The 27,653-nt window shown below is 39.0% G+C and overlaps 1 protein-coding gene across 2 annotated transcripts in view; it reads left to right on the forward strand.

The window, feature by feature from the left end:
* The first annotated feature begins 5 nt into the window (after nucleotides 1-5).
* Nucleotides 6-27,653, forward strand: part of NUDCD1 (NudC domain containing 1) — an 81,885-nt gene continuing 54,237 nt past the window's right edge. For both annotated transcript variants that reach the window (XM_049854580.1, XM_049854581.1), the window contains exons 1-2: nucleotides 6-231; nucleotides 16,293-16,447. In XM_049854580.1, coding sequence (XP_049710537.1) covers nucleotides 114-231; nucleotides 16,293-16,447 — 273 coding nt within the window. In that variant the 5' untranslated portion in view covers nucleotides 6-113. The remainder of the gene's footprint in view (nucleotides 232-16,292; nucleotides 16,448-27,653) is intronic.

The raw sequence follows: 27,653 nt of genomic DNA on the forward strand, positions 1-27,653 counted from the left end.
GCAGTGTTTTCTGGGATGGGAGCCACGCTGTGTAGCGGCCTCGGTGAGACGAGTGAAGCGCGGAGCTTTCGACAAGATCTTTATTAATTTTTACGCTGGGTACTTGGCAGGGGATGGAAGTGGCGGCTAATTGCTCTCTGCGGGTGAAGAGACCTTTGTTGGATCCCCGCTTCGAGGGTTACAAGCTCTCCCTCGAACCGTTGCCTTGTTACCAGCTGGAACTCGACGCAGGTGGGAAGCGACGGCACCCCCTTGCATTCCGTTCCTCTCCCCTTTCGGCTGCCATCTACTCGACCCTTTCTGCATTTTCTTCTTTTCCTGAAGTCTGATCCGGGCGATTAATGCGACCGTGGCTTTTCTTACGACCTGTCTGGCCGGGGGTAGGTCCAGGGTGGCCGCCCCTGGAAAAGGACGTCCATCCCGGAACTCCGTGAGATCCGACTTCCCGCGGCCCTTGAGGAGAGGGACTCTGGGTCGCCCTCTGCTCGGCCGCTCGGGTTCCGCTGCCCAGCACGCGGGCGCTGCCTGGGCTTCGGTTGCTTCTCGGTCCCTGGTCCGGCCCTTGCTACGGGGAAAGCTGAGGACATGCCATCCTCCGGGAGCATCCTCTGTAGACCTGTGTGTTGAGGGACCACACTTCCTTGGAGAACCCCCAGCTCCTGTTTCCTCTGACGGAGACCCCTGACTTAGAAACTCCATTCCATTTCAGAGCGTTTTCACTTACGTGGGTCCTGTCAGACTAAGGACTCCGTCGTAGAGAACGTGTATAGAAAAATTTGAGGAAAAGTTAATTTAGTACCCACTTTCTACGACTTGTTTTGTTTGTCTGAATATCTTGTTTGCCAGGATATTCTCACCCTTTTCCTTACCTTTACGGTGTAGAAAACAGGGCACTTTGGTTAATGATAATGGCCCGTAGAACTGCATTTTTAATACTCCTGTCCCCTGGTGATTCTGATGCATGTGGTCAGTGGATCACAGCTTGGGAAATACTGATCTAGAGTTTATTAGTAGACATTAGGGTAGAGTATTAAATGAGTGTTTGATTATTAATTCATTTATTAAACTCAGAAACATTTATCAAAGCCTTGTTTTGTGGTTCCATATTGATATCAAAATGAGTAAGGCACAGCCTATATATAAAAGTGCTATTGGAAGAAAAGTGTGTGAGTAATTTTAAAACGTATAGAAAGGCAGTATAGGGATATGTACAAAATGGTAACACCTGAGAATCTTTGCTAAACCAGCAGAAGAATCTGGGAAAGCTTCCTGGAGGAGTTAGTATCTAAGTTGAGCTTTAATTGATAACATCGGGTCCCCATGAGTCGGAATCAACTTGAGGGCAATTAACAACAGCAGGGGTTGACCAGATTAAGATAAGATGGGCTTGATTTTTCTTTTCAATCCCCTCTTCCATTCTCTCTCCCCTATCTGTATTTTTTCCAGTCTCCCCATCTCACTAAATGGTACCACCATGTTTAGTGAGCCAATGCTGCAGTAAAAAAAGTCCCCAAAACTCAGTGGCTCAAAACAATAAGCAGTCAGCTACATGGTTCTTCTGGTTTTGGCTGGGCACATCCATGCATCGTTGGTCAGTCGTGAGTCTGGTAAGCAGTTTGGTACATCTTAGCTGACCTTCTCATATCATTGGGAGATGACTGGCTATAGGCTTGTTTAAGATTATCTCTGATGGTGTCTGCATGATTCTTTTCCATGTGGTCTCTCATTCTTCAATAAGCTAGCGCAGGCTTGTTTTCCTGATGGTAGTAGGATTCCAGGAGTTAAGTGGCCAGTTTTCAGGTTGCTGTATCAGACAAGTTTATTATTGTCTCGTTGACCAAAGGAAGTTATTTACATAATGAAACCTAGAGGCAGTGTGGGAAGGTCATACCAAGTGGCATAGATCCAGAAAGGCATCAAAATTGGGACTATTAGTGCAAGTGTGTGTGGTTACTCAAGCTGTAGTCATCTTGGGACGTTTCTTCTTTTTAGCCTCCATCTAATCTGTCAACAAGTCCAGTCAATTCTAGACTGACTTCTCCATGCCTTCACTCTAGTCCAAATCATGGCTGTTTTTTTTTACCTGAAGATAGCCTCCTGAATAGTCTTCCTGCTTTCACCTTTGGGTTCCATCATTTGGTTATCCCTAAGACAGCACTTACACAGTTTTTAATTCTATATTTATTTGATATTTTTCCTTCACTAAACTGTCAGCTCCATGAAGACAGTGATGTTTTTCTTTTGCTCACTAAGCCCCTGGTGCCTGGCACATAGTAAAAATCACCAGTTGCCATCAAGTCATTTTTGATTCATGGCAGCCCCGTGTATAGGTATGCAATAAATTAAGTGAATAAGGTCAAGGCAAAGAAGGAGTGTTATTATCGTAGAGGTCACTTCATTCATGGTAAAGCATGAGCAAAGGGGGAAAGGGAAAGAATTAGCAAGTTGTGTGCAGGACCCTATTCGAGTCCTGTATTGCTGGAGCAAAAAATCTGAAGAAGGTGAGAGATGAGTGAGGGCCTGGTTGTCATTTGGACTTTATCCTCTAAGTCAGTGTTTCCCGGGCTTTTTCATTGACTGTTACAATAAAAAAATAAAACTCATCTATCGGACATGGGGCCACCATGGGTCAGAATCCACTTGATGGCAACAGGTTTGGTATCTTTTGTCATAGATTTGCCAACTGGTTTAATTTGCTAAATGGAGATGTTTCTTAAAACTTTAATATACTCACCTATCCTTTCGTAAAAGGATATTTCAACACCAAAAAAGGAGGAAGTGAAATCTCAAAATAAACAACAGTTCTCTAAATTGAATATATTAACTTTACAAAAATTCACTAACTTTTCCTTTGCGCCCCTCATTTCATCAGTGTTGGTCTTAGAGTTTGTGTTTGGGATGCACAACTGGCAGTGATTGGGTGCCATTTAAAAGTTTTAAGTATTAAAAGGAAATGAACAGATTTACTCTCATGTCTGGTTTGGGTCTGAAAGATGAGGGGAATGGAGACAAGACAGGTTTGGAGACTTTTGTGATAGTTCATGTGAGGTGTATTCATTAACAATTACTTGAGGATGAAAAATTAATAGGTTAATTATTTTTAAAACTCATTTCTAAAGATTTCATACCATACCAGTTGCCATTAAGTCGTTTCCAGCTCACGGTGACCCCATGTATGCCAGAGTAGAACTATGCTCCCTAGGGTTTTCGCCGCTGTGACCTTTAGGCCGCCAGGCCTTTCTTCCAGTTTCTAAAGATAATGAGGTATAATTGAGGAGTTCTTCCTGAAAATTTGATTTCTTTTTCCCTAACCCAAGGAGTTTGCTTTAATTTAGCCAACTGTTAGTGGTCACCTCTGGTGTGTGAAGCACTTAACGCTTATTATTTGAAACTTAGGTTGTGATGATGAATATATGATCTCCGGTTGCAAAGAACTTGGAGCACTGAGGTTTATTCTGTTGCCTTAAACGTTGTCTTTAGTCGCCATTGAGTCTGCTCCAGCTCATGGTCACCTTTTGTGTAAAAGAATGAGATGTTTGCCAGTCCCGTGCCATCTTCATGATTGTTGGTATGTTTGAGTCTATTGTTGTGGCTGTTTTGTCAGTCCATTTCATGGAGGGTTTTTCTCACTTTTGTTGACCCTGTACTTTACTTTAAATAACGTTATTCACTTGCTCTGCCCAGGTGGTGCAATGGTCAAGCACTTGGCTGCTAATGCAAAGGTCAACAGTTCGATAGCACCAGTGATTTACAGGAGACCTGGTGATCTGCTTCTGTAAAGATTACAGTCTAAAGAACTCTGCGGGGCAGTTCTACTCTGTCATATAAGGTTGCTATGAATTGGAATTGACTGAGGGCACACAACAACTTTTCTTTTTGCTTGTGTTGTTTCCAAGAAATCTGATGTCATTCTCATCTTTGTTCCTTTGTACATAGCATAACTTTTTCCTCTGGCTGCTTTTAAGAGTTTTTTCTTTTATATTGGTTTTATGCAGTTTGATTATGTTGTGCCTTGGTGTGGTTTTCATCTTGTGCTTGAGGTTTATTGAGTTTCTTGGATCTGTGAGTTTATAGTTTTCATTAAGTTTGCAAAGTTCTTCACCAGTACTTTTTCTAACATATATTTTCTCTCTATCCTTTGAGGACTCCAAGTACTCATTTTTAGATCACAGGAAGTTGTCCATCTCACCAATGTTCTTTTAATATATTTTTTCATTTTTTTTCCCCCTGTTTTATGTTGGATAGTTTCTATTTTCATGCCTTTAGTTTCATTAATCTTCCTTTGCAGTGTCTAATGTACTGTTAAGCACATCCAGTGTTTTTTTAATCTTAGACATTGTAGTTTTCATCTCTGCAAGTTTGATTTCAATCTTTTTTTACATCGCTCACGTCTCTACTTATCATTTCCTCCTCCCTGTGCTGTGACCTGAAACTCGCTCAAGGCAGTAAGTTGGGGCAGTGGTAGGGTTCGCCTTGTTTTTTTCTCATTTCTTGAGGACTGCTATCCTTTGTTGTCTGGTGTCTAGTGTTTTGAACTGTTGTTTCATGTAATTTTGTCTAGCTTATTTTATATATATATGTGTGTATATATATATATATATACACGTTTTTTGGTTGTTTCAGGTAAGAGGATGAATCTGGCCCCTTTTACTCCATCTTGGCTAGAAGCCGAAGTTGTTCATTACATATTTTTCAGTGAAAAATAAACTAATTTTTATAGAACAGTAAAACTAAAAACAAAATTGAAATGGATACAGGAGGGGATGAATGGTGAGAAAATAGGAGTGTGGACTGCTTTTTAGAGAAGTTTGAGAAGTACAAGGTAGGAGAAGGCTCTGCTTTGAGTGCAGGGCAGAGAGGAGGAATCATTTTTTCCTTTATTTGTTTTGTGAGTGGGGAGATTCTCATCATACTTAAGTGGAAGAGAAAGGGCAAGTACGCAGGATATCTTAGATGGGTGTTTGCAAGCTTTTAAGACCACAGACACTGTTCTCCTCACTAGGATGTAGACATGAACTTTGTGAACTATATTATGCCAATTGAGTTGTCCATGAGACTAAGGTCCTAAGCCTTCAATCCCCGAAAACCAATATCCCAGGCGTTTGGTTATGCCTGAGAAGTATTTGTAACTGTGTCCTCTGGGGATATATATGCGTGTACACACATACCTGTATGTACATATAGATACTTCTGTCTTTTCACACACATCTGTATCTGTACCTTCCTGTATGCATGTATGCCTGTATGTAGACATATGTCACCACACACTCATTTTTCGTTTGTTATCAGTGTTGCCAAATTATATATGTCGTATTCTTTAGCACAGGCATACTTTTCTTTTTTGCATTTCTTAGTGATCTTTTACAGGTAGTCCCTGACTTAGAATGTAATCAAGTTACGACAAGCTGCACTTACAACTCTGTGTTTTGTTTTGTGCATCATACAATTGGTAAGTCTGCCTTTGTCTGGCAGCTCCGTTGAAACCTGTCCACTGTGGGTGACCCTGTTGGTATTTGAAATACTGGTGGCATAGCTTCCTCTGCCTTTCTCAAGCTTAAAGAACTGAAGAAAAATTCAAGCCTAGAGTTGCAGTATTGAAAAAAATTGAATAATGCAGGAAGCATCAAAAGAACATGGAAGGATATACAGAGTTACTGTACCAAAAAGAATTGGTCAGCGTTCAACCAAGCGTATGATCAAGAACTGATGGTACTGAAGGAAGAAGTCCAAGCTGCACTGAAGGCATTGGTGAAAAACAAGGCTTCAGGAATTGATGGAATACCAGTTGAGATATTTCAACAAACAAATGAAATGCTGGAAGTGCTCACTCATCCGTGCCAAGAAATTTGGAAGACAGCTCCCTGGGCATCCAACTGAAAGAGATCCATATGTGTGCCCATTCCAAAGAAAGATGATCCAATGGAATGAGGAAATTATTGAACAATATCATTAATACCACATGCACGTAAAATTATTCTAAAGATAATTAAAAAATGGTTGCAGCAGTATATCGACAGCGAACTATCAGAAATTCAAGCTGGATTCAGAAGAGGACGTGGAATGAAGGATATTACTGATGTCAGATGGATCTTGGCTGAAAGTTGAGAATATGAGAAAGATGTTTGCCTGTGTTATATTGATTATGCAATGGCATTTAACTGTGTGGATCATAACAAATTATGGATACAATTGTGAAGAATGGGAATTCTAGAACACTTAATTGTGCTCATGTGGAACTTGTACATGGAGCAAGAGGCAGTTGTTTGAACACAACAAAGGGGTACTGCATGGTTTAAAATCAGGAAAGGTGTGTGTTAGGGTTGTAGCTGGTGAAAATTTAGGCTGTAGTTAAGAGTTCAGGGAGGGATGAACCACGTAACTATGTTACAGAGAGTTTACCATAAAACTCATATCTACTCTTATGGAGGAAAATATGGGAAATGTGTTACAGATCCTGAAAAGTGCTTCCAGAGGCATTGTATAAAAGAGTTTAGTGGGGGCAGCGCTCCAAACTCTCTGGCCTTGTCTCTGTTCCACATGTCCTGCTTCAGGACTTGTTATGCAAACTTGTACTCTTATTTTTTAACATCTTCATTTGCAAATAGCAAGCTCAGCAACTAGATGAAAAGAAGACAACTTCTAGAAAATACCTGGTAAAGTTAATGTTCTTTACCTCCGTCTCCCTTTTTTCTTACTAGAGTACTTTGCATACATAAGTATTAGAATGAACCATATTTAAGTCCTGTCAGAAGAGTTTTCTATGATCAATTTCACATGGTTTAACATAACAGTATATTTTGAAAGGACAGGAAGCAGTAATGAATACCTTTGTTAGCACCTTTAGTACAGAGACCGTGCCTCTCAACCAACGCCAAGTACAGTATCTGGCACATAGTAGACTTGCTAAAAATATTTTGTGAATGAAAAAAACTAGGTTTCTGAGGTTGCGTATGTGTTTGGAAGGATTTTAGGTAATACTTAGGAAGATTCCCTTTTAGTCAACTCCTAAGTTCTTTTTAAAAGACTAAGAAGGATCTTTCAGTAAAGCTCTTTTATTTTCAATGCAAGATAACATTAAATAATAAAATATCAACTGCACCAGTTTCTCAGACCTCTTTACGTTCCTCTTCTTCAACTGTCCCAGTGAGTCAGGCAGAGATTTGAGCTCCTCTGCCCTCAACCCCCTTTCTTAGTGGTTAACCCTCCATTAGACAGTGTTCCGCTGCTATTTATAAGGTTTTCACTGGCTAATGCTTTTCAGAAGTAGACTGCCAGGTCCTTTGTCCTAATCTCTCTTAGTCTGGAAGCTCACCTGAAACCTGTCCTCCATGGATGACCCTGCTGGTATCTGAATACTGGTGGCATAGTTTCCAGCATCACAGCAACATGCAAGCCCCCACAGTATGACAAACTGGCAGACACGTGGGGTTGTCTGTCATACGCCTACAAGGAAGACTGGTTAATACGACTGTTATTCAAATTGACACACCAACCACTAAGGCCAAAGATGAAGAAATACAAGATTTTTATCAGATGCTGCAGTCTGAAATTGATTGAATGTGCAGTCAGGATGCGTTGGCAATTACTAGTGATTGGAATGTGAAAGTTGGAAGCAAAGAAGAAGGATCAGTAGTTGGAAGATATGGCCTTGGTGATTGAAACAATGCTGGAGATCGAATGATAAAATTTTGCAAGACCAACGACTTCATTGCAAATACCTTTTTTCACCAACATAAACGGCGACTATACATATGGACCTCGCCCGATGGAACACACAGGAATCAAACTGACTACATCTGTGGAAAGAGACAATGGAAAAGCTCAATATCATCAGTCAGAACAAGGCCAGGGGCTGACTGTGGAACAGACCATCAATTGCTCATATGCAAGTTAAAGCTGAAACTGAAGAAAATCCGAGCAAGTCCACAAGAGCCAAAATACGACCTTGAATATATGCCACCTGAATTTAGAGACCATCTCAAGAATAGATTTGATGCATTGAACACTAGTGACTGAAGACCAGACAAGTTGTGGAATGACATCAAGGGCATCATACATGAAGAAAGCAAGAGGTCGTTGAAAAGACAGGAAAGAAAGAAAAGACCAAGATGGATGTCAGAGGAGACTCTGAAACTTGCTCTTGAACGTCAAGCAACTAAAGCGAAAGGGAGAAATGATGAAGTAAAAGAATTGCACAGAAGATTTCAAAGGGTGGCTCAAGAAGACAGAGAATTACAATGACGTGTGCAAAGAGCTGGAGATAGAAAACCAAAAGGGAAGAGCACACTCGTCATTTCTCAAGCTGAAAGAACTGAGGAAGAAATTCAAGCCTTGAGTTGCAATAGTGAAGGATTCTCTGGGGAATATATTAAACGACACAGGAAGCATTGAAAGAAGATGGAAGGAATACACAGAGTCATTATTCCAAAAAGAATTAGCCAGTGTTCAACCATTTCAAGATCAGGAACTGATGGTACTAAAGGAAGAAGTCCCAGCTGCTCTAAAGGGATTGGTGGAAAACAAGGCTCCAGGAATTGATGGAATATCAATTGAGATGTTTCCACAAACAGATGCAGCGCTGGAGGTGCTCACTCATCTATGCCAAGAAATATGGAAGACAGCTTCCTGGCCAGCTGACTGGAGGAGATCCATATTTACGCCTATTCCCAAGAAAGGTGATCCAACCAAATGAGGAAATTATGGAACATTATCATTAATATCGCATGCAAGCAAAATTTTGCTGAAGATCATTCGAAAACGGCTGCAGCAGTGTATCGACAGGGAACTGCCAAAAATTCAGGCTGGTTTCAGAAGAGGACATGGAACCAGGGATATCATTGCTGATGTCAGATGCATCCTGGCTGAAAGCAGCGAATACCAGAAGGATGTTTACCTGTGTTTCATTGACTGTGCAAAGGCATTTGACTGTGTGCATCATAACAAATTATGAATAATTTGAAAGAATGAGAATTCCAGAACACCTGATTGTGCTCATGAGGAACCTTTACATAGATCAAGAGGCAGTTGTTCGGACAGAACAAGGGGATACTGATTGGTTTAAAGTCAGGAAAGTTGCGCATCAGGTTGCATCATTTGACCATACCTATTCAATCTGTATGCTGAGCAAATTCGAGAAGCTGGACTATATGAAGAAGAATGGGGCGTCAGGATTGGAAGAAGACTCATTAACAACCTGCGTTATGCAGATGATACAACCTTGCTTGCTGAAAGTGAGGATGACTTGAAGCACTTACTAATGAAGATCAAAGACCACAGCCTTCAGTATGGATTGCACCTTAACATAAAGAAAACAAAAATCCTCACAATCGGACCAATAAGCAATATCATGATAAATAGAGAAAAGATCGAAGTTGTCAAGGATTTCATTTTACTTGGATCCACAATCAACAGCCGTGGAAGCAGCAGTCAAGAGATGAAACAATGCATTGCATTTGCGTAAATCTGCCACACAGGACCTCTTTAAAGTGTTGAAAAGCAAAGACGTCACTTTGAAGACTAAGGTATGCCTGACCCAAGCCATGTTATTTTCAATTGCATCATGTGCATGTGAAAGCTGGACAATGAGTAAGGAAGACTGAAGAAGAATTGATGCCTTTGAATTGTGGTGTTGGCAAAGAATAATTGAATATACCATGGACTGCCAAAAGAACGAACAAATCAGTCTTGAAAGAAGTGCAACCAGAATGCTTCTTAGGAGCAGGGATGGCGAGATTGCACCCTACACACTTTGGACATGTTGTCAGGAGGAATCAGTCCTTGGAGAGGGACATCATGCTTGGCAAAGTAGAGGGCCAGTGGAAAGGAGGAAGACCCTCAACAAGGTGGATTGACACGGTGGCTACAACAATAAGCTCGAGCATAACTATGATTGTAAGGGTGGTGCAGGACCGGGCAGTGTTTTGTTCTGTTTTGCATAGGGTGTCTATGAGTCGGAACCAACTCGACAGCACCTAACAACAACAACAACCTTTGTCAAATTCTGGACACTGCTTTTCTCCTTTAAGTTGCTCTGCCTCCCCCTTTTGTACTCAAAATGATTGACACGGTAAAACAATTATAACTTTCCCTTTCTTGTTTGAAGCCAGAGAGAAAGCCTTTTTTTGTTCACTTAAACAGAGCTATTGCAAAATAGTAAGCGTGCAAAACACCTTATGTGCATTTATGTGTTCTGATAACATATACATATACATTATCTTGTGGGAATGCAACGTCCTAAGCCCTACTATGGAAACCCTGGTGGCGTAGTGGTTAAGTGCTACGGCTGCTAACCAAAGGATTGGCAGTTCAAATCCACCAGGCGCTCCTTGGAAACCCTATGGGGGCAGTTCTACTCTGTCCTGTAGGGTCGCTATGAGTCGGAATTGACTCGACGGCACTGGGTTTTTTCTGGGTAAGTCCTACTATATCGTGGTCTCCTAAGTAGAGTTTTCTAGATTCATTTGTTCAGAGGTAAGGCGTAATAAGGCAAATGGCTAAGAAGTCTCTGGCTGGTTCACCATTGCCCAGGAATCATTGGCACAAATATGAAGAAAGTAGGTTTGTTGTATCTGTTTGAATATTGGAGTCCTGGTGGTACAGTGGTAAAGAGGTTGGCTGCTAACCAAAAGGTTGGCAGTTTGAATCTACCAGCCACTCCTTGGAACCCCTATGGGGCAGTTCTGCTCTGCCCTGTAGGGTTGCTGTGAGTCGGAATTGACTCCACAGCCGTGGGCTTGTCCAAATATTACACGTTGCATTATGATGTGACCATGTGTATTTCCTGCAGTGTATAATTTCATCCACACAGTGGTGCTAGAAAACCAAGAGTTGATCGTTGTTTTTCTCCTGAATAGTGGAGTGTGTAAAACTGCTCATTTATAAACACTTTCTGGAGTTATATTTTGACAATTTCAACTTCCATGAAATCCACTGTAAAATTACAATGATTTTACATTTAAAATGTCTTCAGACTTCAGTCATCCTTTACCTAGGACTGCGGCTTCCTAATGGATCTTCGTGGATTTTGCCCTGCTCTGCTTTACTCTGTTTCCATGGTATAAGATAGTCATAAGAATTATTTTATAAGTTTAAATCTGAATTTTACCCTCCTGCTTAAAACTCTTAAATGGGTTCTTACTGCTTTATCAGCAAAGAAAATAAAAACAAGGCTTTTCATGACCCAACTCCTGCCCCATTCTCTTAGCCACATTTTTCTACAGCTTTTTCTTATACAATTCTCCTTACTCTGCATTTCAGCCAGACTGGCCTTGTTTTGGTTTCTTGAACATGAGTTTTTCTTCCTACTTTTGCCTGCTTTTCCTTCTGCCTGGAATAGGTAGGGGAGTTTGTGTATAGGTAGGTATATTTTTTCTTAACTCTTCCTTATCCTTTGTATATTGGATGAAACTTTGAAAAGCTTTCCTTAATCCCTGTAAGTAGACCAGCTCCCTAAGTTATGTGTTCTCATGGTACCCATAGTTTTTCTTTATAGCACTTAGCACAATTTTTAATTATATATTTGTGTGATTATTTGGCTAATGTCCATGTCCTCACTGGATTATAAGCACCAGGAAAGTATTTCTGTGTTCTTTGTTCACTGTTGTATCTTTGGTGCCTGTTGAAATATTTGTTGAATAAATGAATGAATATCAAGTCAGCCAGGACTTATGGAGGCAGGCAATGGAGGCAGGAACAGGGAATTCTCCTGGGAAAAGGAGAAAATAGTTGTGATCAGAATACAGGAAGGTGAGCTTTATATTAAGGCAAGGTATTGGTCCAGTGTGATTCACATATATATTTCCTGTTAGGGTAGAAATTAATTCTACTTCATGGCAGTCCTGACCTATGTTGTTGTTGTTAGGTGCCGTCGAGTCGGTTCCAACTCATAGTGACCCTGTGCACAACAGAACGAAACACTGCCCTGTCCTGAGCCATCCTTAAAATCATTGTTATGCTTGAGCTCATTGTTGCAGCCACTGTGTCAGTCCACCTTGTTGAGGGTCTTCCTCTTTTCCGCTGACCCAGTACTCTGCCAAGCATGATGTCCTTCTCCAGGGACTGATTCCTCCTGACAACATGTCCAAAGTATGTACAGACGCAGTCTAGCCAGCCTTGCCTCTAAGGAGCATTCTTGCCGCACTTCTTCCAAGACAGATTTGTTCGTTCTTTTGGCAGTCCATGGTATATTCAGTATTCTTCGCCAACACCACAATTCAAAGGCTTCAAGCCTTCTTCGGTCTTCCTTATTCATTGTCCAGCTTTCACATGCATATGATGCGATTGAAAATACCATGGCTTGGGTCAGGCACACCTTAGTCTTCAAGGTGACATCTTTGCTCTTCAACACTTTGAAGAGGTCCTTTGTAGCAGATTTCCCCAATGCAGTGCATCTTTTGATTTCTTGACTGCTGCTTCCATGGCTGTTGATTGTGGATCTAAGTAAAATGAAATCCTTGACAACTTCAGTCTTTTCTCCATTTATCAGGATGTTGCTCATTGGTCCAGTTGTGAGGATTTTTGTTTTCTTTATGTTGAGTCTTAATCCATACTGAAGGCTGTGGTCTTTGATCTTCATTAATAAGTGCTTCCAGTCCTCTTCACTTTCAGCAAGCAAGGTTGTGTCATCTGCATAACGTAGGTTCTTAAGGAGTCTTCCACCAATCCTGATGCCCTGTTCTTCTTCCACCTTCTCGTATTATTCGTTCAGCATACAGATTAAAAGGAATGGTGAAAGAACACAACCCTGACGCATACCTTTCCTGACTTTAAACCAATCAGTATTCCCTTGTTCTGTCCAAACAGCTGCCTCTTGATCTATGTTAAGGTTCCTCACGAGCACAATGAAGTGTTCTGGAATTCCCATTCTTCGCAGTGTTATCCATAGTTTGTTATGATCCACACAGTCGAATGCCTTTGCATGGTCAATAAAACACAGGTAAACATCATTCTGGTATTCTCTGCTTTTAGCCAGGATCCATCTGACACAGCAATAATATCCTTGGTTCCACATCCTCTTCTGAAACTGGCCTGAATTTCTGGCAGTTCCCTGTCGATATACTGCTGCAGCCGTTTTTGAATGATCTTCAGCAAAATTTTGCTTGCGTGTGATATTAGTGATATTGTTCTATAATTTCCACATTTGGTTGGATCACCTTTCTTGGGAATAGGCATAAATATGGATCTTTTCCAGTCAGCTGACCAGGAAGCTGTCTTCCGTATTTCTTGGCATAGACGAGTGAGCACCTCCAGTGCTGCATCTGTTTGTGGAAACATCTCAATTGATATTCCATCAATTCCTGGAGCCTTGTTTTTCGCCAATGCCTTCAGAGCAGCTTGGACTTCTTCCTTCAGTACCATCGGTTCTTAATATACCACCTCGTGAAATGGTTGAATAGCGACTAATTCTTTTTGGTATAATGACTCTGTATTCCTTCCATCTTCTTTTGATGCTGCTTGTATCATTTAATATTTTCCCCATAGAATCCTTCACTATTGCAACTCGAGGCTTGAGTTTTTTCTTCAGTTCTTTCAGCTTGAGAAACGCCAAGTGTGTTCTTCCCTTTTGGTTTTTCATCTCCAGCACTTTGCACGTGTCAGTATAATACTTTTCTCGAGAGGCCCTTTGAAATCTTCTGTTCAATTCTTTTACTTCATCAGTTCTTCCTTTTGCTTTAGCTGCTCAACGCTCAAGAGCAAGTTTCAGAGTCTCCTCTGACATCCATCTTGGTCTTTTCTTTCTTTTCTGTCTTTTCAATGACCTCTTGCTTTCTTCATGTATGATGCCCTTGATGTCATTCCACAACTTGTCTGGTCTTCAGTCACTAGTGTTCAATGCATCAAATCTATTCTTGAGATGGTCTCTAAATTCATTTGGGATATATTCAAGGTCATATTTTGGCTCTCGTGGACTTGGTCTGGTTTTCTTCAGTTTCAGCTTGAACTTGCATATGAGCAGTTGACGGTCATGTTCTGACTGATGATATTGAGCTTTTCCATTGTCTTTTTCCATAGATGTAGTCAATTTGATTCCTGTGTGTTCCATCGGGCGAGGTCCATGTGTATAGTCGCCGTTTATGTTGGTGAAAGAAGGTATTTGCCATGAAGAAGTCGTTGGTCTTGCGAAATCCTATCTTTCGATCTCCAGCATTGTTTCTATCACCAAGGCCATATTTTCCAACTACTGATCCTTCTTCTTTGCTTCCAACTTTCACATTCTAATTGCCAGTAATTATCAATACATCTTGATTGCATGTTCGATCAATTTCAGACTGCAGCAGCTGATCAAAATCTTCTATTTCTTCAGCTCTGGCCCTAGTGGTTGATGCGTAAATTTGAATAATAGTTGTATTAACTTGTCTTCCTTTTAAAAAAAAAAATCAAAATCTTCTATTTCTTCAGCTCTGGCCCTAGTGGTTGATGCGTAAATTTGAATAATAGTTGTATTAACTTGTCTTCCTTTTAGGCGTATGGATATTATCCTATCACTGACAGCGTTGTACTTCACAATAGATCTTGAAATGAATGCAACACCATTCCTCTTCAAGTTGTCATTCCCAGCATAGTAGACTATATGATTGTCTGATTCAGGATGGCCAATACCAGTCCATTTCAGCTCACTAATGCCTAGGATATCGATGTTTATACGTTCCATTTTCATTTTTGATGATTTCCAGTTTTCCTAGATTCATACTTTGTACATTCCAGGTTCCGATTATTAATGGATATTTGCAGCTGTTTTTTCTCACTTTGAGTCTGTCGGTTTGTCATAGTGTGGGGGCTTGTGTTTTGCTGTGATGCTGGAAGCTATGCCACCGGTATTCAGATACTATCTGGGTCGCCCATAGAGGACAGGTTTCAGCTGAGCTTCCAGACTAAGACAGACTAGGAAGAAGGACCCAGCAGTCTACTTCTGAAAAGAATTAGCCAGTGAAAACCTTATGAATAGCAGTTCTGAGCTATAAGGGTTGCTATCTGAATGGAACCAAAACCAAACCAAACCCATTGCCATCAAGTCAATTTGAACTCATAGTGACCCCATGGGTCAGAATAGAGCTGCCCCATAGAGTTTCCAAGGAGCGCCTCATGGATTCAAACTGCCGACCTTTTGGTTAGCAGCCATAGCTCTTAACCACTACACCACCAGGATTTCCTCTGAGTGGAAGGACAGGAAAAATAGAAAGCAGGGAACACATTTGGCAGATGAGAAGCAACTTGCTATAGTAGAAGGGGTACTGTTCTGTAAGTCAGACCAAACTACCAAACCCATTGCCACTGAGTCGATTTTATAGGACAGAGCGGAACTGCCCTATAGGGTTTCCAAGACTGTAATCTTTATGGAAGCAGACTTCCACATCTTTCTACCTTGGACTGGCTGGTGGGTTCAAACAGCCAACCTTTTAGAGACCTTTCCTATTCTAGCTATGATATTACTTTGTTCTGTATCCTTGAGAAAGATGTGCTGTAACATTGGAGAAGTCACCATTCGGATTAACAAGACAATAAACCACATCCTCTTGTTTCTTAATATGTGAGAAGAATGAATGAGATACGAAAAACCCGTTGAGTCGATTCTGACTTGTAGCAACCTTATAGGACAGAGTAGAACTGCCCCATAGAGTTCCCAAGGAGCGCCTGGTGGATTTGAACTGCCGACCTTTTGGTTAGCAGCTGAAACACTTAACCACTACGCCACCAGGGTTTCCAAGAATGAGATAGTAGAGGTAAAACTCTTAAGAAGTACAAAAAGCCCCCAAACCCATTGCCATTGAGTTGATTCCGACCTGTAGTGACCCTGTAGGACGGAGCAGAACTGCCCCACAGGATTCCCAGGGAGCTCCTGGTGAATTTGAACTGCCAGCCTTTTGGTTAGTGGCTGTAGCACTTAACCACTATGCCATCAGGGCTTCCACTAAGAAGTATAAAGACCCTTTATAAAGTGGGCTTTATTTTTGCCCAGAAGAAAAGAAATCCTTCATTCTAAGAGTTATTGTGTTTATTCATAATTTTAGGGAAAGCTTAACTAAAAGGGAAAAGAAGGTTATGACCTGAAAAGTCCTATCTCCTATGGCCATTAGAGTTTAAGCTCTATAAGGGCAGACCCATATCAGTTTTACTCAGTTTATCCTCCACACAGTGCCTGCTAGGTACCCAGAAATGATTGTTGAGTGCGTGATAAAATGAATGCACTGAAGGCTTTTGTGTGTTGGCGTTCTGTGGTTTCTTTAGCCTTGTAGGTAATTCTGCAGAAACAACCTGAGGTAAAACTCTTGATGTTTATTTTTCTTACATTTCAGCTGTGGCAGAAGTAAAACTTCGAGATGATCAGTATACACTGGAACACATGCATGCTTTTGGGATGTATAATTACCTACACTGTGATTCCTGGCACCAAGACAGCGTCTACTACATTGATAACCTTGGAAGAATTATGAATTTAACAGTGATGCTGGTAAGAAAAAATATAGCAATAGAATTTTCCTGTAAAATTGATCTTTAATTTTTCCCTTTGAATCTGAGGTTCAGAGAGTTGAGTATACAGCTAGGATATGGAATGCTATCATTAGTCTATATTAAGGCTCTATTTTTGTTTAGTTTAATTTTAATTATTCCTTTTTTTTTCCTGTTATTTACACTTAGTTTATTTTCCTCCACTTCCACTAATGGGCAACCACTGTAATGTGTTTTATGTCAATAGTGATATAACTCTTCAGGTTGGCTTTTCCTGTGTGAGTCTTATTCCCAACTATGATAGTGGATTTGTCTATTTTTTCTTCTAATTTTTGCTTCGTGTGTTTTTAACTGTGTTAATTAGATGCAAACATTTAGAATTGTTTTGTCTGCCACAGTTGATCCTCTTTATCTCTGGGAATACTTTTTGTCTTGAAATATACTTTGCCTGATATAAATCTAGTCATACTGGCTTTTTAAAAAATTAGTGTTTGTTTTTTTCCATCCTTTTCCTTTCAGCCACCACTCAGTGATGTTATGTGTTTAGTGTGTTTCTCTTGTAAAGAGCATATATTTGGGTCTTGTTTTTAATCCAGTGTGACAATCTTTTGTCTTTTAATTGAAGGGCATAAATCATTTATCTTTAATATAATTACTGATATCATTGGATTTATATTACCATCTTAATCTTTTCAATTTGTTCCATCTATTCCGTGTTCCTTTGTGTCTCAGTTCCTGCTTTTTTTTTTTTTTTAAGATTCCATTTAGTTTTCTTTTTTGACTTTTTATCTAAACTTGTTTATATTCTTTTTAAATATAAATGTGTAGATCGTAGCATCCATTCTTAATTTATCACGGCCTAATTTTAATTACTATTATACTACCTATCAGTATAAGAACCTTACCTTGTAAAATTTCTTTTATCTCCCCTCTTGGCTTTTGAGCTATTTTTTAAAATGTATTTCACTTCTTCATATATTGTAAACTCCACAATACATTGTTAATATTTGCTTTAAACAGTCAGTAGTCTGTTAATAGCATCCTAACTACTCTCTGCTCCTGTCAGACCTCTTCTACATTGTATCTACTGAGCATTCTGTCTAATTTGCCTGTCTAATCTTCCTCCTTTCTGCTTAAATTTCTTTAACATTTCCTTTTTGAAAAAATCCAAACTTTTTAATATGCAATTTTTAGAATAGGCAATACATTCATGTGCTGTATAATCAATTTGCATCGTGAGCTTTTGAAGTCAGTATTTTTTTAAAAAATTCCTGTCTAGTATTTTGTAATGCAAACATTTCTCTTGCATTTTGAGCTTATTTCAATTTATATATTTATATTGTAATAGTGCTCTTCAGAAGGAGCCCTGGTAGTGCGATGGTTAAGCGCTTGGCTGCTAACTGAAAGGTTGGTGGTTCATAAAGACTGCTGCCTGGGAAAACAAATGGGGCAGTTATCTTCTGTCCTATGGGTCACCATGAGTTAGAATCGACACAACAACACACACACACACACACACACACACACACTAAAGAAGGTATTGAGAGAAATCTCCTGAACCCCATCCTCTGCCTGTCCAGTGTCCAGTACTCATACTCTCTGCAGTTTATTTGTTCCTTTTTTCCTTCCAGAGGCTGTTTTTTCCTTTCATTCTTTCTTTTTTGGCAAGTGTATGAAGAAAATGACATATATTGTTAAAATACAAGCTTCATCTTGGCATATACAGTTTATAATGTCTCTCTTTCCAACCTTTTCTTTCATTTCTTTCCGTACTTGGACACTATAATACAGCAATTCCAAAGTGTTGATGGCTCCTGACGCGTGCCCTGTACCCTGTTGCCTTTGGGCCTTTTCCCAGGTGATTAATTTAACCTGGAACGCACTCCCTCTTTCTGTCACTTCAGGCCCACTTAACCATTTCTTCATCTAGGATGTTTGCCTTGACATCTTTCTGCTCCACCTCCAAAAAAGAAAAAACCAAACCTGTTGCAGTTGGGTCTTTTCCGACTCATAGCAACCCTATTCTATAGGACAGAGTAGAACTGCCCCATAGAGTTTCCAAGGAGCACTTGGTGGATTTGAACTGCAGACCTTTTGGTTAGCAGCTGTAGCTCTTAACTACTAGGCCACTTTTGTTCTTTGTTTGATTCTCAATTCTGTATGGGCTGTGAATTTTTTCTACATAGGGTTAGAGAGCACATATTTTATGCTTTGCTGGCTAGATGTCAAACTACTCAGTTTTGCTTTCGTAGTGTGAAAGTAGCCGAAGATATAATACATAGACAAATGGTCATAACTGTGTTCCAATAAACTATTTACAAAAATTGATGATGTTGTTAGGCACCACTGAGCCTGTTCCGAATCATAGTGACCCTGTGTACAACAGAACGAAGCACTGCACAGTCCTGCGCCATCCTCACAATCGTTATGTTTGAGCCAAGTGTTGTGGCCACCTTGTCAGTCCATCTCATGGAGGGCCTTCCTCTTTTTCTCTGACCCTCTACCAAGCATGATGTCCTTCTCCAGGAACTGACCCCTCCTGATAACATGTCCAAAGTATGTGAGATGAAGTCTTGCCATCCTTGCTTCTACGGAGCATTCTGCCTATACTGCTTCCAAGACAGATTTGTCAGTTCTTCTGGCAGTCCCCAATATATATATTCAGTATTCTTCACCAACACCATAATTCAAAGGCGTCAGTTCTTCTTCAGTCTTTCTTTTTCATTGCCCAGCTTTAGCATGCATATGAGGTGATTGAAACACCATGGCTTGGGTCAGGTGCCCTTTAGTCTTCAGGGTGACATCTTTGCATTTTAACACTTTAAAGTTTAACTTTAAAGTTCTCTTGCATCAGATTTACAAAACCTGATAGTGGGTTGGATTTGGCTCATGGGCTGTAGATTGTCAATCTCTGCTCTAGGCTACGTTTTTCTTAAATTTTAGCATCCAGCAGAAGGCTTGATCAGTATGTTTGTTGAATGGATAAGAGCTTGTTCTTATTCTCTGGAGTTAACCTTGCATTCTTGATAGGATCTTCCTCTTATTATCTCTTTTTCCTGGTAATGATAAATCTTTCTCCAGGTGGCTCCAAACACCTAAGCAAATCAGTGGGCAAATTCTTTTTCTTGCTGGAATAGAGGCAATTGGACCTGATCTTTCGTCCCCTTAAGTCTCAGTTTCTTTTTTGTTGTCGTTAAAAGGATGCACTACTTTAAATTACCATTTGATCCAAAGATGTGTATAAGCCAGCTAAAGTAATAGAACATACATGTTTATTTTTGGCTATGCTCTTTACTAAAATGGAACCCTGATGGCACAGTGTTTAAGAGCTAATCGAATGTTGTGCGGTTCGAATCCACCAGCGGCTCCTTGGAAACCCTTTGGGACAGGTCTACTCTGTCCTTCAGGGTCGCTATGAATCGAAATGGACTTGAAAGCGTTGGATTTTAGATTTATGCTCTTTTTGCTCTTACCAAATAGATTTTGATGTATACTGTGTGTGTGGATGAAAGTTTTCCTTTAATTAATCTTTATTATTTAATGAGACTATTAACAGCATGTGTTGTACCGTAAAGTTTGCTAGTAAAATTTCTCTGACTCGGGAAAACAGAAGACATTATGGTAGATCTGAAATTTTTAGTTTTTGTAGTACCACGTTCATAAACTCATTTTGCTCACCCATGGATTATCTTGTGGCAAATGTGATGCGGTTCCAGTGCCCATTGTTAGGGAGAATATGTCATTAGTAGAAGGGGCACTGGGCATTTTAGTTAGACCTGCCAGGTAAGTTCATTTTAGCATGTTTATTATTGTAGGGCACTGTGACATACACTGTAGCACTTATCATATGTTACACGTTTTAGATGCCTAGATGAGTATATAGATCACTGTTTCATGGTAATATTTGAAAGCTGTCAAACAAGATACAGTGAACTCTCCATGTATCCTTGACTTTAGTTCCCTCATGTAAAATAAGAATATAATGATAACATTTTTGGAAAGTTAAAGTTCTGTGAAGATGCCTTGAAAAGTAGAAGGCTTTATGCTAGTATATAGAGATACTATTAGTATAAGCCTTGTCACCTTATAAAAGACAAATGCTGGCTGACCTTTGCCACACTTACCCCTTCTTTAAGAGCAGTTGAACTATACAAGAATAAATCATAGTTATACCAGCCAGCCTTTATTGAGTGCTGCATAGTCCATATCAAGAAATATTCTAAATGCTTTATATGTATTTACTATTCAATCTTCACAACAACCCTATGGGGCATATGGTATTATTATCTGCATTTCACAGATGAGGAAACTGAGGCACAGAGATGTTAGTAACTTATCTAAGTCAAACAGCTAGTAAGTGGTGATACCTGCACTTGAACTGGCCTAGTTCCAGAGTGCCACAATATCCTCCTGATTCACCTTGTTACTGGCTGATAGAGACAGACAACTTAGTAGGATAAAAAATGCTATGTAGTATTCTCCTAGCAGACCAAAGTACCATTTGGACCGAACACACATTTTTAAAAAATCAGCTTAAATTTTTATTTTGAGTGTTAAATGTTGTATCTTCCTTTAAGATTAAAATTAAACTGAGTTAGTTTATATTTGAAACTTTTGCTGTTATACAGCAAAAGGTATGGACTAAGTAGCATACAAACGAAGATTTATTTCCTCAGTGGTATGCTGATAAATGTTGAAAAACAAGCTCTCTAGGATTAAAAAAAAAGCCCTGATTTGTAGAATTTGCCAATTTCTATGGTTTAAATGCTCCCACCATGGTCATTTTGAAGAAACTACTTGCAAAATTCCTGCAAATTTAACTTTTGACTTTCACACGTGTATAGGAATTGGTTTTAGCACATCTCTTTGTTTGGTAAAAGTAAATAATACAAAGTCTGAGAAAGGAGAACCTAAAGAAGGAAAGGTGCCTTTTATCTCATTTGGTGAAGGATGGTCAGTTTTTTGTTTTAGTGCTTTTTTTTTTTAAGTCTCCTCCCCCTTTAAGAAGAAAAAATGAAATAAAGTTAAGAATAGGGAAATAGAAATTCTTTCTCACCAGGAATTCTTTTCTAGAGAAAATAGAATCCTTTGGTCTTAAACATTAAAAAAAAAAAAAAAAAAAAAGAGGCAATCTAATAGTCAATCAACTAAATATCTTTTATGATAAACCCAATTGTCTTGGTTATCTAGTGCTGCTATAACAGAAATACCACAAGTGGATGGCTTCAGAAAAAAGTCGTTTATTCTCTCACAGTAAGGTAGGCTAGAAGTCCAAATTCAGGGTGTTAGCTCCAGGGGAAGGCTTTCTCTGTCGGCTCTGGAGGAAGGTCCTTGTCATCAGTCTTCCCCTGGTCGAGGAGCTTCTCTGCGCAGGAACCTTGGGTCCAAAGGACCGCTTTGCTGCCAGCTTTGCATTCTTGGTACAAGGTCCTCCCTCTCAGCTGGCTTCTCTTTCTTTTTATCTTTTGTAAGGTAAAAGGTGGTGCAGGCCACACACCAGGGAAACTCCCTTTATATTGGATCAGGGATGTAACCTGAGCAAGGGTATTACATTCTACCCTAATCCTCTTTAACATAATCCGATCTTGCCTCATTAACCACAGGCAGAGATTAGGATTTACAACATATAGGAAAATTATATTAATCACAAAATGGAGGATAACCACACAACGCTGGGAATCATGGCCTAAGTTGTCACATATTCTGGGGGGACACAATTCAATCTTTGACACCAGTGTCTGCAATTAAAAATTTGAACACTAACGGAAGATTTGATGCTATTAAGGAATTATTATTCCTTTTAAATAGGAAGGAAACCCTGGTGGCGTAGTGGTTAAGTGCTACGGCTGCTAACCAAGAGGTGGGCAGTTCGAATCCGCCAGGTGCTCCTTGGAAACTTTATGGGGTAGTTCTACTCTGTCCTGTAGGATCGCCGAGTTGGAATCAACTCGTCGGCAGTGGGTTTGGTTTGGTTAAATAGGAAAATGGCATTGTGGGTTTCGAAAAAGTTCTTTTAGAGGTATATACCAAAATATTTACAAATGGAATGACTGGGATTTGCTTCATAATGTAGGTTTGAGTATAGATATGACAAGATTGATCCTGACTTGATAATTGTTAAAACTGTTGTTGGTTATATGGGGCTTGATTGTATTATTCTCTCTACTTTGCTATGTATCTGAGATTTTTCATATTAAAAAAAAAAAAACTGCAAAAGAAAAACTAGCCCAATCTCCTCCCTCAGGGGCATTCCAGTCTCTTGAATCGACAGAAATGTTTGTTTTAGTAGCAGTTCTTTATGGTGTACTTTTATGTCTATATAGTTTTAGACCTCACTGTGTCATGAACAGACTAGTTAAGTGACCTTGGGCAAATGACTTCCTCTTTTTGGGCCCCATGTCTTCATAAGAAACTCAAGAGTGATGTCTGTAAAACCCCTAGGCCCTAGAGGATTCCTTGGAGCTGAACTCATAGGCCACTGCACAGGCAGAGAAGGTCTACCCTCCACCCACTAACTTCAGTAGAATTCAGCTCTACAGCAGTATGAAATTTCTTTTACAAGAAGGGCTCCTTGGCAAAAATAAGCTTGACAGTTGGATAAGAATATGTCTAAGACTCCTTCTAGCACTTTATTATGCTATTACCTAAATTTCTGTATTATTCTATGAATGGTGATATTAGTTTGAATTTTTTATAACAGTTCTTTTGCTATTTCTTCTAACTAGTTGTAGCATTTCCCCAATTCCAGCCTTTGAATTAGCTGGCAGATAAAGTTTACAGACTAGAGGCCAAGGACTTGGTCAATCTACAGGTTGTGTTGTTTTTCTGAAATAAACATTTTGACCCTAAGATATAAATTGTATAATTGTTTGCCATCAGAGTTGCCCAAAGTTTTTATGTAGTGATCTTTAGAATCGTACTCTTACTTAGTTAATTTCAGTGGGGAAGAAGAAAATAAAGTTGTCTTGACAAAATTAAAGAGAGAAATAAGTAGCTAATGCGTGTATTGTGCTTCCTTTATCTTTCTTATAACCTGCTGCTTTTTGAATAGATGATTCAGACTACTTAAATTAACTGCCTCATTTGGTCTTTGTTCTCTGAATAATTTCAAAGCATTTTATATCATGTACTTACAACAATTTGGCTTATTAGTGGCATCTACGTATCCTTTAAAAATTTTCACCCTTATTCATCAATGAAATCTCATTTCTTTGACCATTTTCTTTTTTCTTTAAAAAATTTTCAGTAAAATGGAAATAATTTGCTTTTATGGAAACATTTTCAGTAAAGCCTGGTAGTAGTAGTTTCAATAAATGTCTTGTTTTTTCTTCTTTGGGAGGAATGTTTGATTAGATGTCTCTTGAAAGTGCATCAACAAAAGTTTTATTTGTTTTAATTTACTGTTTTTTCTACAAGTTGCCTTCTTTCCTAGTTCTAATAATTCTTATCCCTGAACTCTTTTGGTACTTCATAATATTATGTATTTAGCAATTAGATTATAAAGTCCTTCAATTTAGTTGAAAAGACATAGTCTAAACCAAAACCAAACCCATTGTCATCGAGTTGATTCTGACTCATAGCGACCCCTATAGCACACAGTAGAGCTGCCCCATAGAGTTTCTAAGGAGCGCCTGGTAGGTTTCAAACCACTGACCTTTTGGTTAGCACCTGTAGCACTTAACCACAAAAGTGTATTAGACTCTAGGAAAAAAGACCTACCATATACTTTTTTTTTTCTCCAAATGATAGTTGACACTGTATGGTTGAGTGAGGATCCCTGGCCTTAGAATATTGGTTTTTGTAGGTCTTGTCTCCTGGGCTGTCAAGGGTCACCAGAGAGAAATCCTTCAGTTTCTTCTCTGAGAGGTATAAAGCCTGATTCCTGCTGTCTGGGATCTAAGCAGGGGAAGAGTTTGTGGTCTCAATATGTGGGCTTTCACTGAATCCCTATTTTCTTTTAATACAGTTCGTTACCCCTGTGCTCAGCAGAACCTAATGTCCCCAAATCCAAAGTTAGCCTGCTTCAAACTTTCAAGACAGTAGTCTCCAGTTTGTTGCTAGGATGGTGAATTTGTATTAATTTTGGGAAAATTGGCATTTTTATGCCTTTTTTCGCCACCAGTAGCATGGTATGTCTTCCCATTTATTCAGATCTTCTTTAGTACTTAAGTAAATTTTTAAGTTTTCTGGTGATCTTATGCTCTTTTTCTTAAATTTATTTTTGGGTATTTTATAGTTTCTGTCTCTGTTATAGATGAAGTAATAGTTTTTGCTCTTCCTTTATCTAGGTGCTTATTGATCAAAGAAAAGCTCTTCTATAAATAGCTGTTCTATAAAATTATCAAATTATCATTTGATAATTCAGTGGTTTCTTTAGATAGACTCTGACTCATGACAACTCTGTACAACAGAATGAAATGTTGCCTGGTCTTGCTTTATCTGCAAAATATTTATGAAAAATGGAAATAACATTCCCCCATCATTTCATTTTTGTCTTTTTGAAATTACTAGATAGACGCTCTGAGACAGTGCCTAATAATAATTGGAATTGTAGACATGCCTGTTTAGTTCTTGATTTTAATTATAATGGCTATTAAATTTTACTTAAAATATTTTTGGCTTTTGGTAAGTAGCTTTTATTATTTTAAAGTTGTTTCCTTCTGTTCCTGTTTCTACTTAATTTATCACTGTCATAAGTTAGATTGATATAGTTCTTAAATTCCTTAATTTCATAAATTCTTAGGTAAGCTCTTTTTGATGAAAGTATATTATTCTTTTGATATAGTGCCGGATTCCATTTGCTGACATTTTATTTAGTATATTTGCATTTGTGTTCACAAAATGAGATCAGTCTATAATAGTTTTGTTTTTGGTATCTATTAGATTTTGGCTAAAGTTTTGCTGACTTCCTTAAGTGAATCGGGGAGCTTATTTTTCTGCAGGCTGGAATAATTTAAATAAGATTGGAATGATCTTTTCTTTATATGTTAGATAAAGCTCTTTTTTGTGGTGGTGGTGTTAGCTGCCACTGAGTTGGTTCCAACTCATAGCCACCCTATAGAACAGAGTAGAACTACCTTATAGGGTTTCCAAGGAGCTGCTGGTGAATTTAACTGCTGATCTTTATGTTAGCAGCTGAGCTCTTAACCACTACGCCACCAGGGCTATTAACTCTTTTAGATGGTAGTTCTCTAATCACCTATTTATTCTATGGTAACTAGTTTATTCATACTGTTTCTTGGATAATTTTGTCATATATATATTTTGCTAGGAAATCATTTCCTGTTAAGCTGTAAAATTTGTTGCAGTAAAGCTACATGTATTATGCTGTTAAGATTGTTGACTTTTACCTTGTATCTTTTTCCTTAATCAGTTTTTGGAGGGTTCTATTTATATATTTTTTAAGAACTGTGTTTGGAGTTTTTTTAGTGTATTTTCTGTTTAATTAGTTCAGATTTTGTCTTTGGTTTTCAAACTGTTTGTACGTCAGAATCCTTTGGCGTTCTTCATTAAAACAAAAGCAAGTTATAGGGTAATCAGTCTCAAAGATTGATTCAGTCTGTCGGGGTTGGTCATAGCCCAGAATCTTCCATATTATCAATCACCACAGATGATCTTGCTTGTTGTACAGTGACCAAGTTTTGAGAAGCTCTGCACCTGTAATACAGAAGAAAATGACACTTCTTTTAATACCTTTTTTTCTGATCAGCAACCAAGGAAATCAGCCTACTCTTTGAGCTTCTGTGTTGGGGTAGGTGGAGAGTCTTGGCTACTAACTAGACATTGACTTTTTGGTAGCAGAAACAGCTGTTCTGTATCCATTTGACTGTCTGAATTTTTCTTTGAGTAAATGCAAACATGCACAGATCCCAGAGAGGCACTTTCCTGTGCCTGGTGTACAACCAAATCTTGTGCCTGGTGTACAACCCTTATTGTATCAAGTGCTTTAACCATTGCACCACCAGGGCTCCACATACCTAAATATTATCTGTGGACAAAGTAAAGGCTGTAGGGCCCAAGTCCCTAAGTCACTTGGCCTTCAGATTTTGTCAGGAGCCAGCAGGTGGCAGCAGTTCAGCATGCAATTTTATAGAGGCTTTTTACTTTTTTTTTTTGCACTTAATGTTTATTGCGTTATTAATTATATTGTTGAGTTAGTTGTATTCTTGAGTTAATATTTTAAAATGGGTATTTTTAAAAGAAACATTTAATATAGTGCCCAAAAAAGAGTTACTGGAAAATATGTATTTTGTGTGCGAGTGTCTACCACTAAAGAGGGTCTAGAGTAGAATGACCTATAAAAATATATTAACAAAAGGTCTGATCTCTAAAATCTACAAGAAAATCCAACACCTCTACAACAAAAAGACAAATTATCCAATTAAAAAAGGGCAAAGGAAATGAACAGACACTTCACCAAAGAAGACGTTCAGTTGTCCAACAGACACATGAAGAAGTACTCACGATCTCTAGCCACTAGTGAAATGCAAATCAAAACCACAGTGAGATACCATTTCACCCCAGTATTACTGGCACGAATCAATAAAACAGGAAATAACAAATGTTGGAGAGACTGTAGAGAGACCGGAAATCCTATGCACTGCTGGTGTGAATGCAAAATGATACAACCATTTTGGAAATCAACATGGCGTTTCCTTAGAAAGCTAGAAATGGAAATACCATATGATACAGCAATCCCATTCCTAGGAGTATATCCTTCAGAGTCATCACACGAATAGACATATGCATACCCATGTTCAGTGTAGCATTGTTCACAGTAGCAAAAAGATGGAAACAACCTAGATGCCCATCGACAGATGAATGGATAAATAAACTGTGAAACATACACAGTGGAGTATTATGCAACGATAAAGAATAATGATGAATCTGTGAAGCATCTCATAACATGGATGAATCTGAAGGCCATTATGCTGAGTGAAATAAGGCAATCACAAAAAGACAAATATTGTATGAGACCACAACTGTAAAAACTCATGAGAAAGTTTACATGCAAAAAGAAACAATCTTTGATGGTTACCAGGGAGGGGAAGGGTAGGGATGGAAAAATACCGTCAATAAGGGGAAACTTTGGTGAAGAGTAAGACTGTACACAGTACAGGGGAAGTGAGCACAACCTGTACAAGGCAAGATCATGGTAGTTCCATAGACACAGCCAAACTCCCTGAGGGACCAAATTGCTGGGCTGA

Source organism: Elephas maximus, chromosome 15 (genome assembly GCF_024166365.1).
Source record: "Elephas maximus indicus isolate mEleMax1 chromosome 15, mEleMax1 primary haplotype, whole genome shotgun sequence".
Lineage (NCBI taxonomy): Eukaryota > Metazoa > Chordata > Mammalia > Proboscidea > Elephantidae > Elephas > Elephas maximus.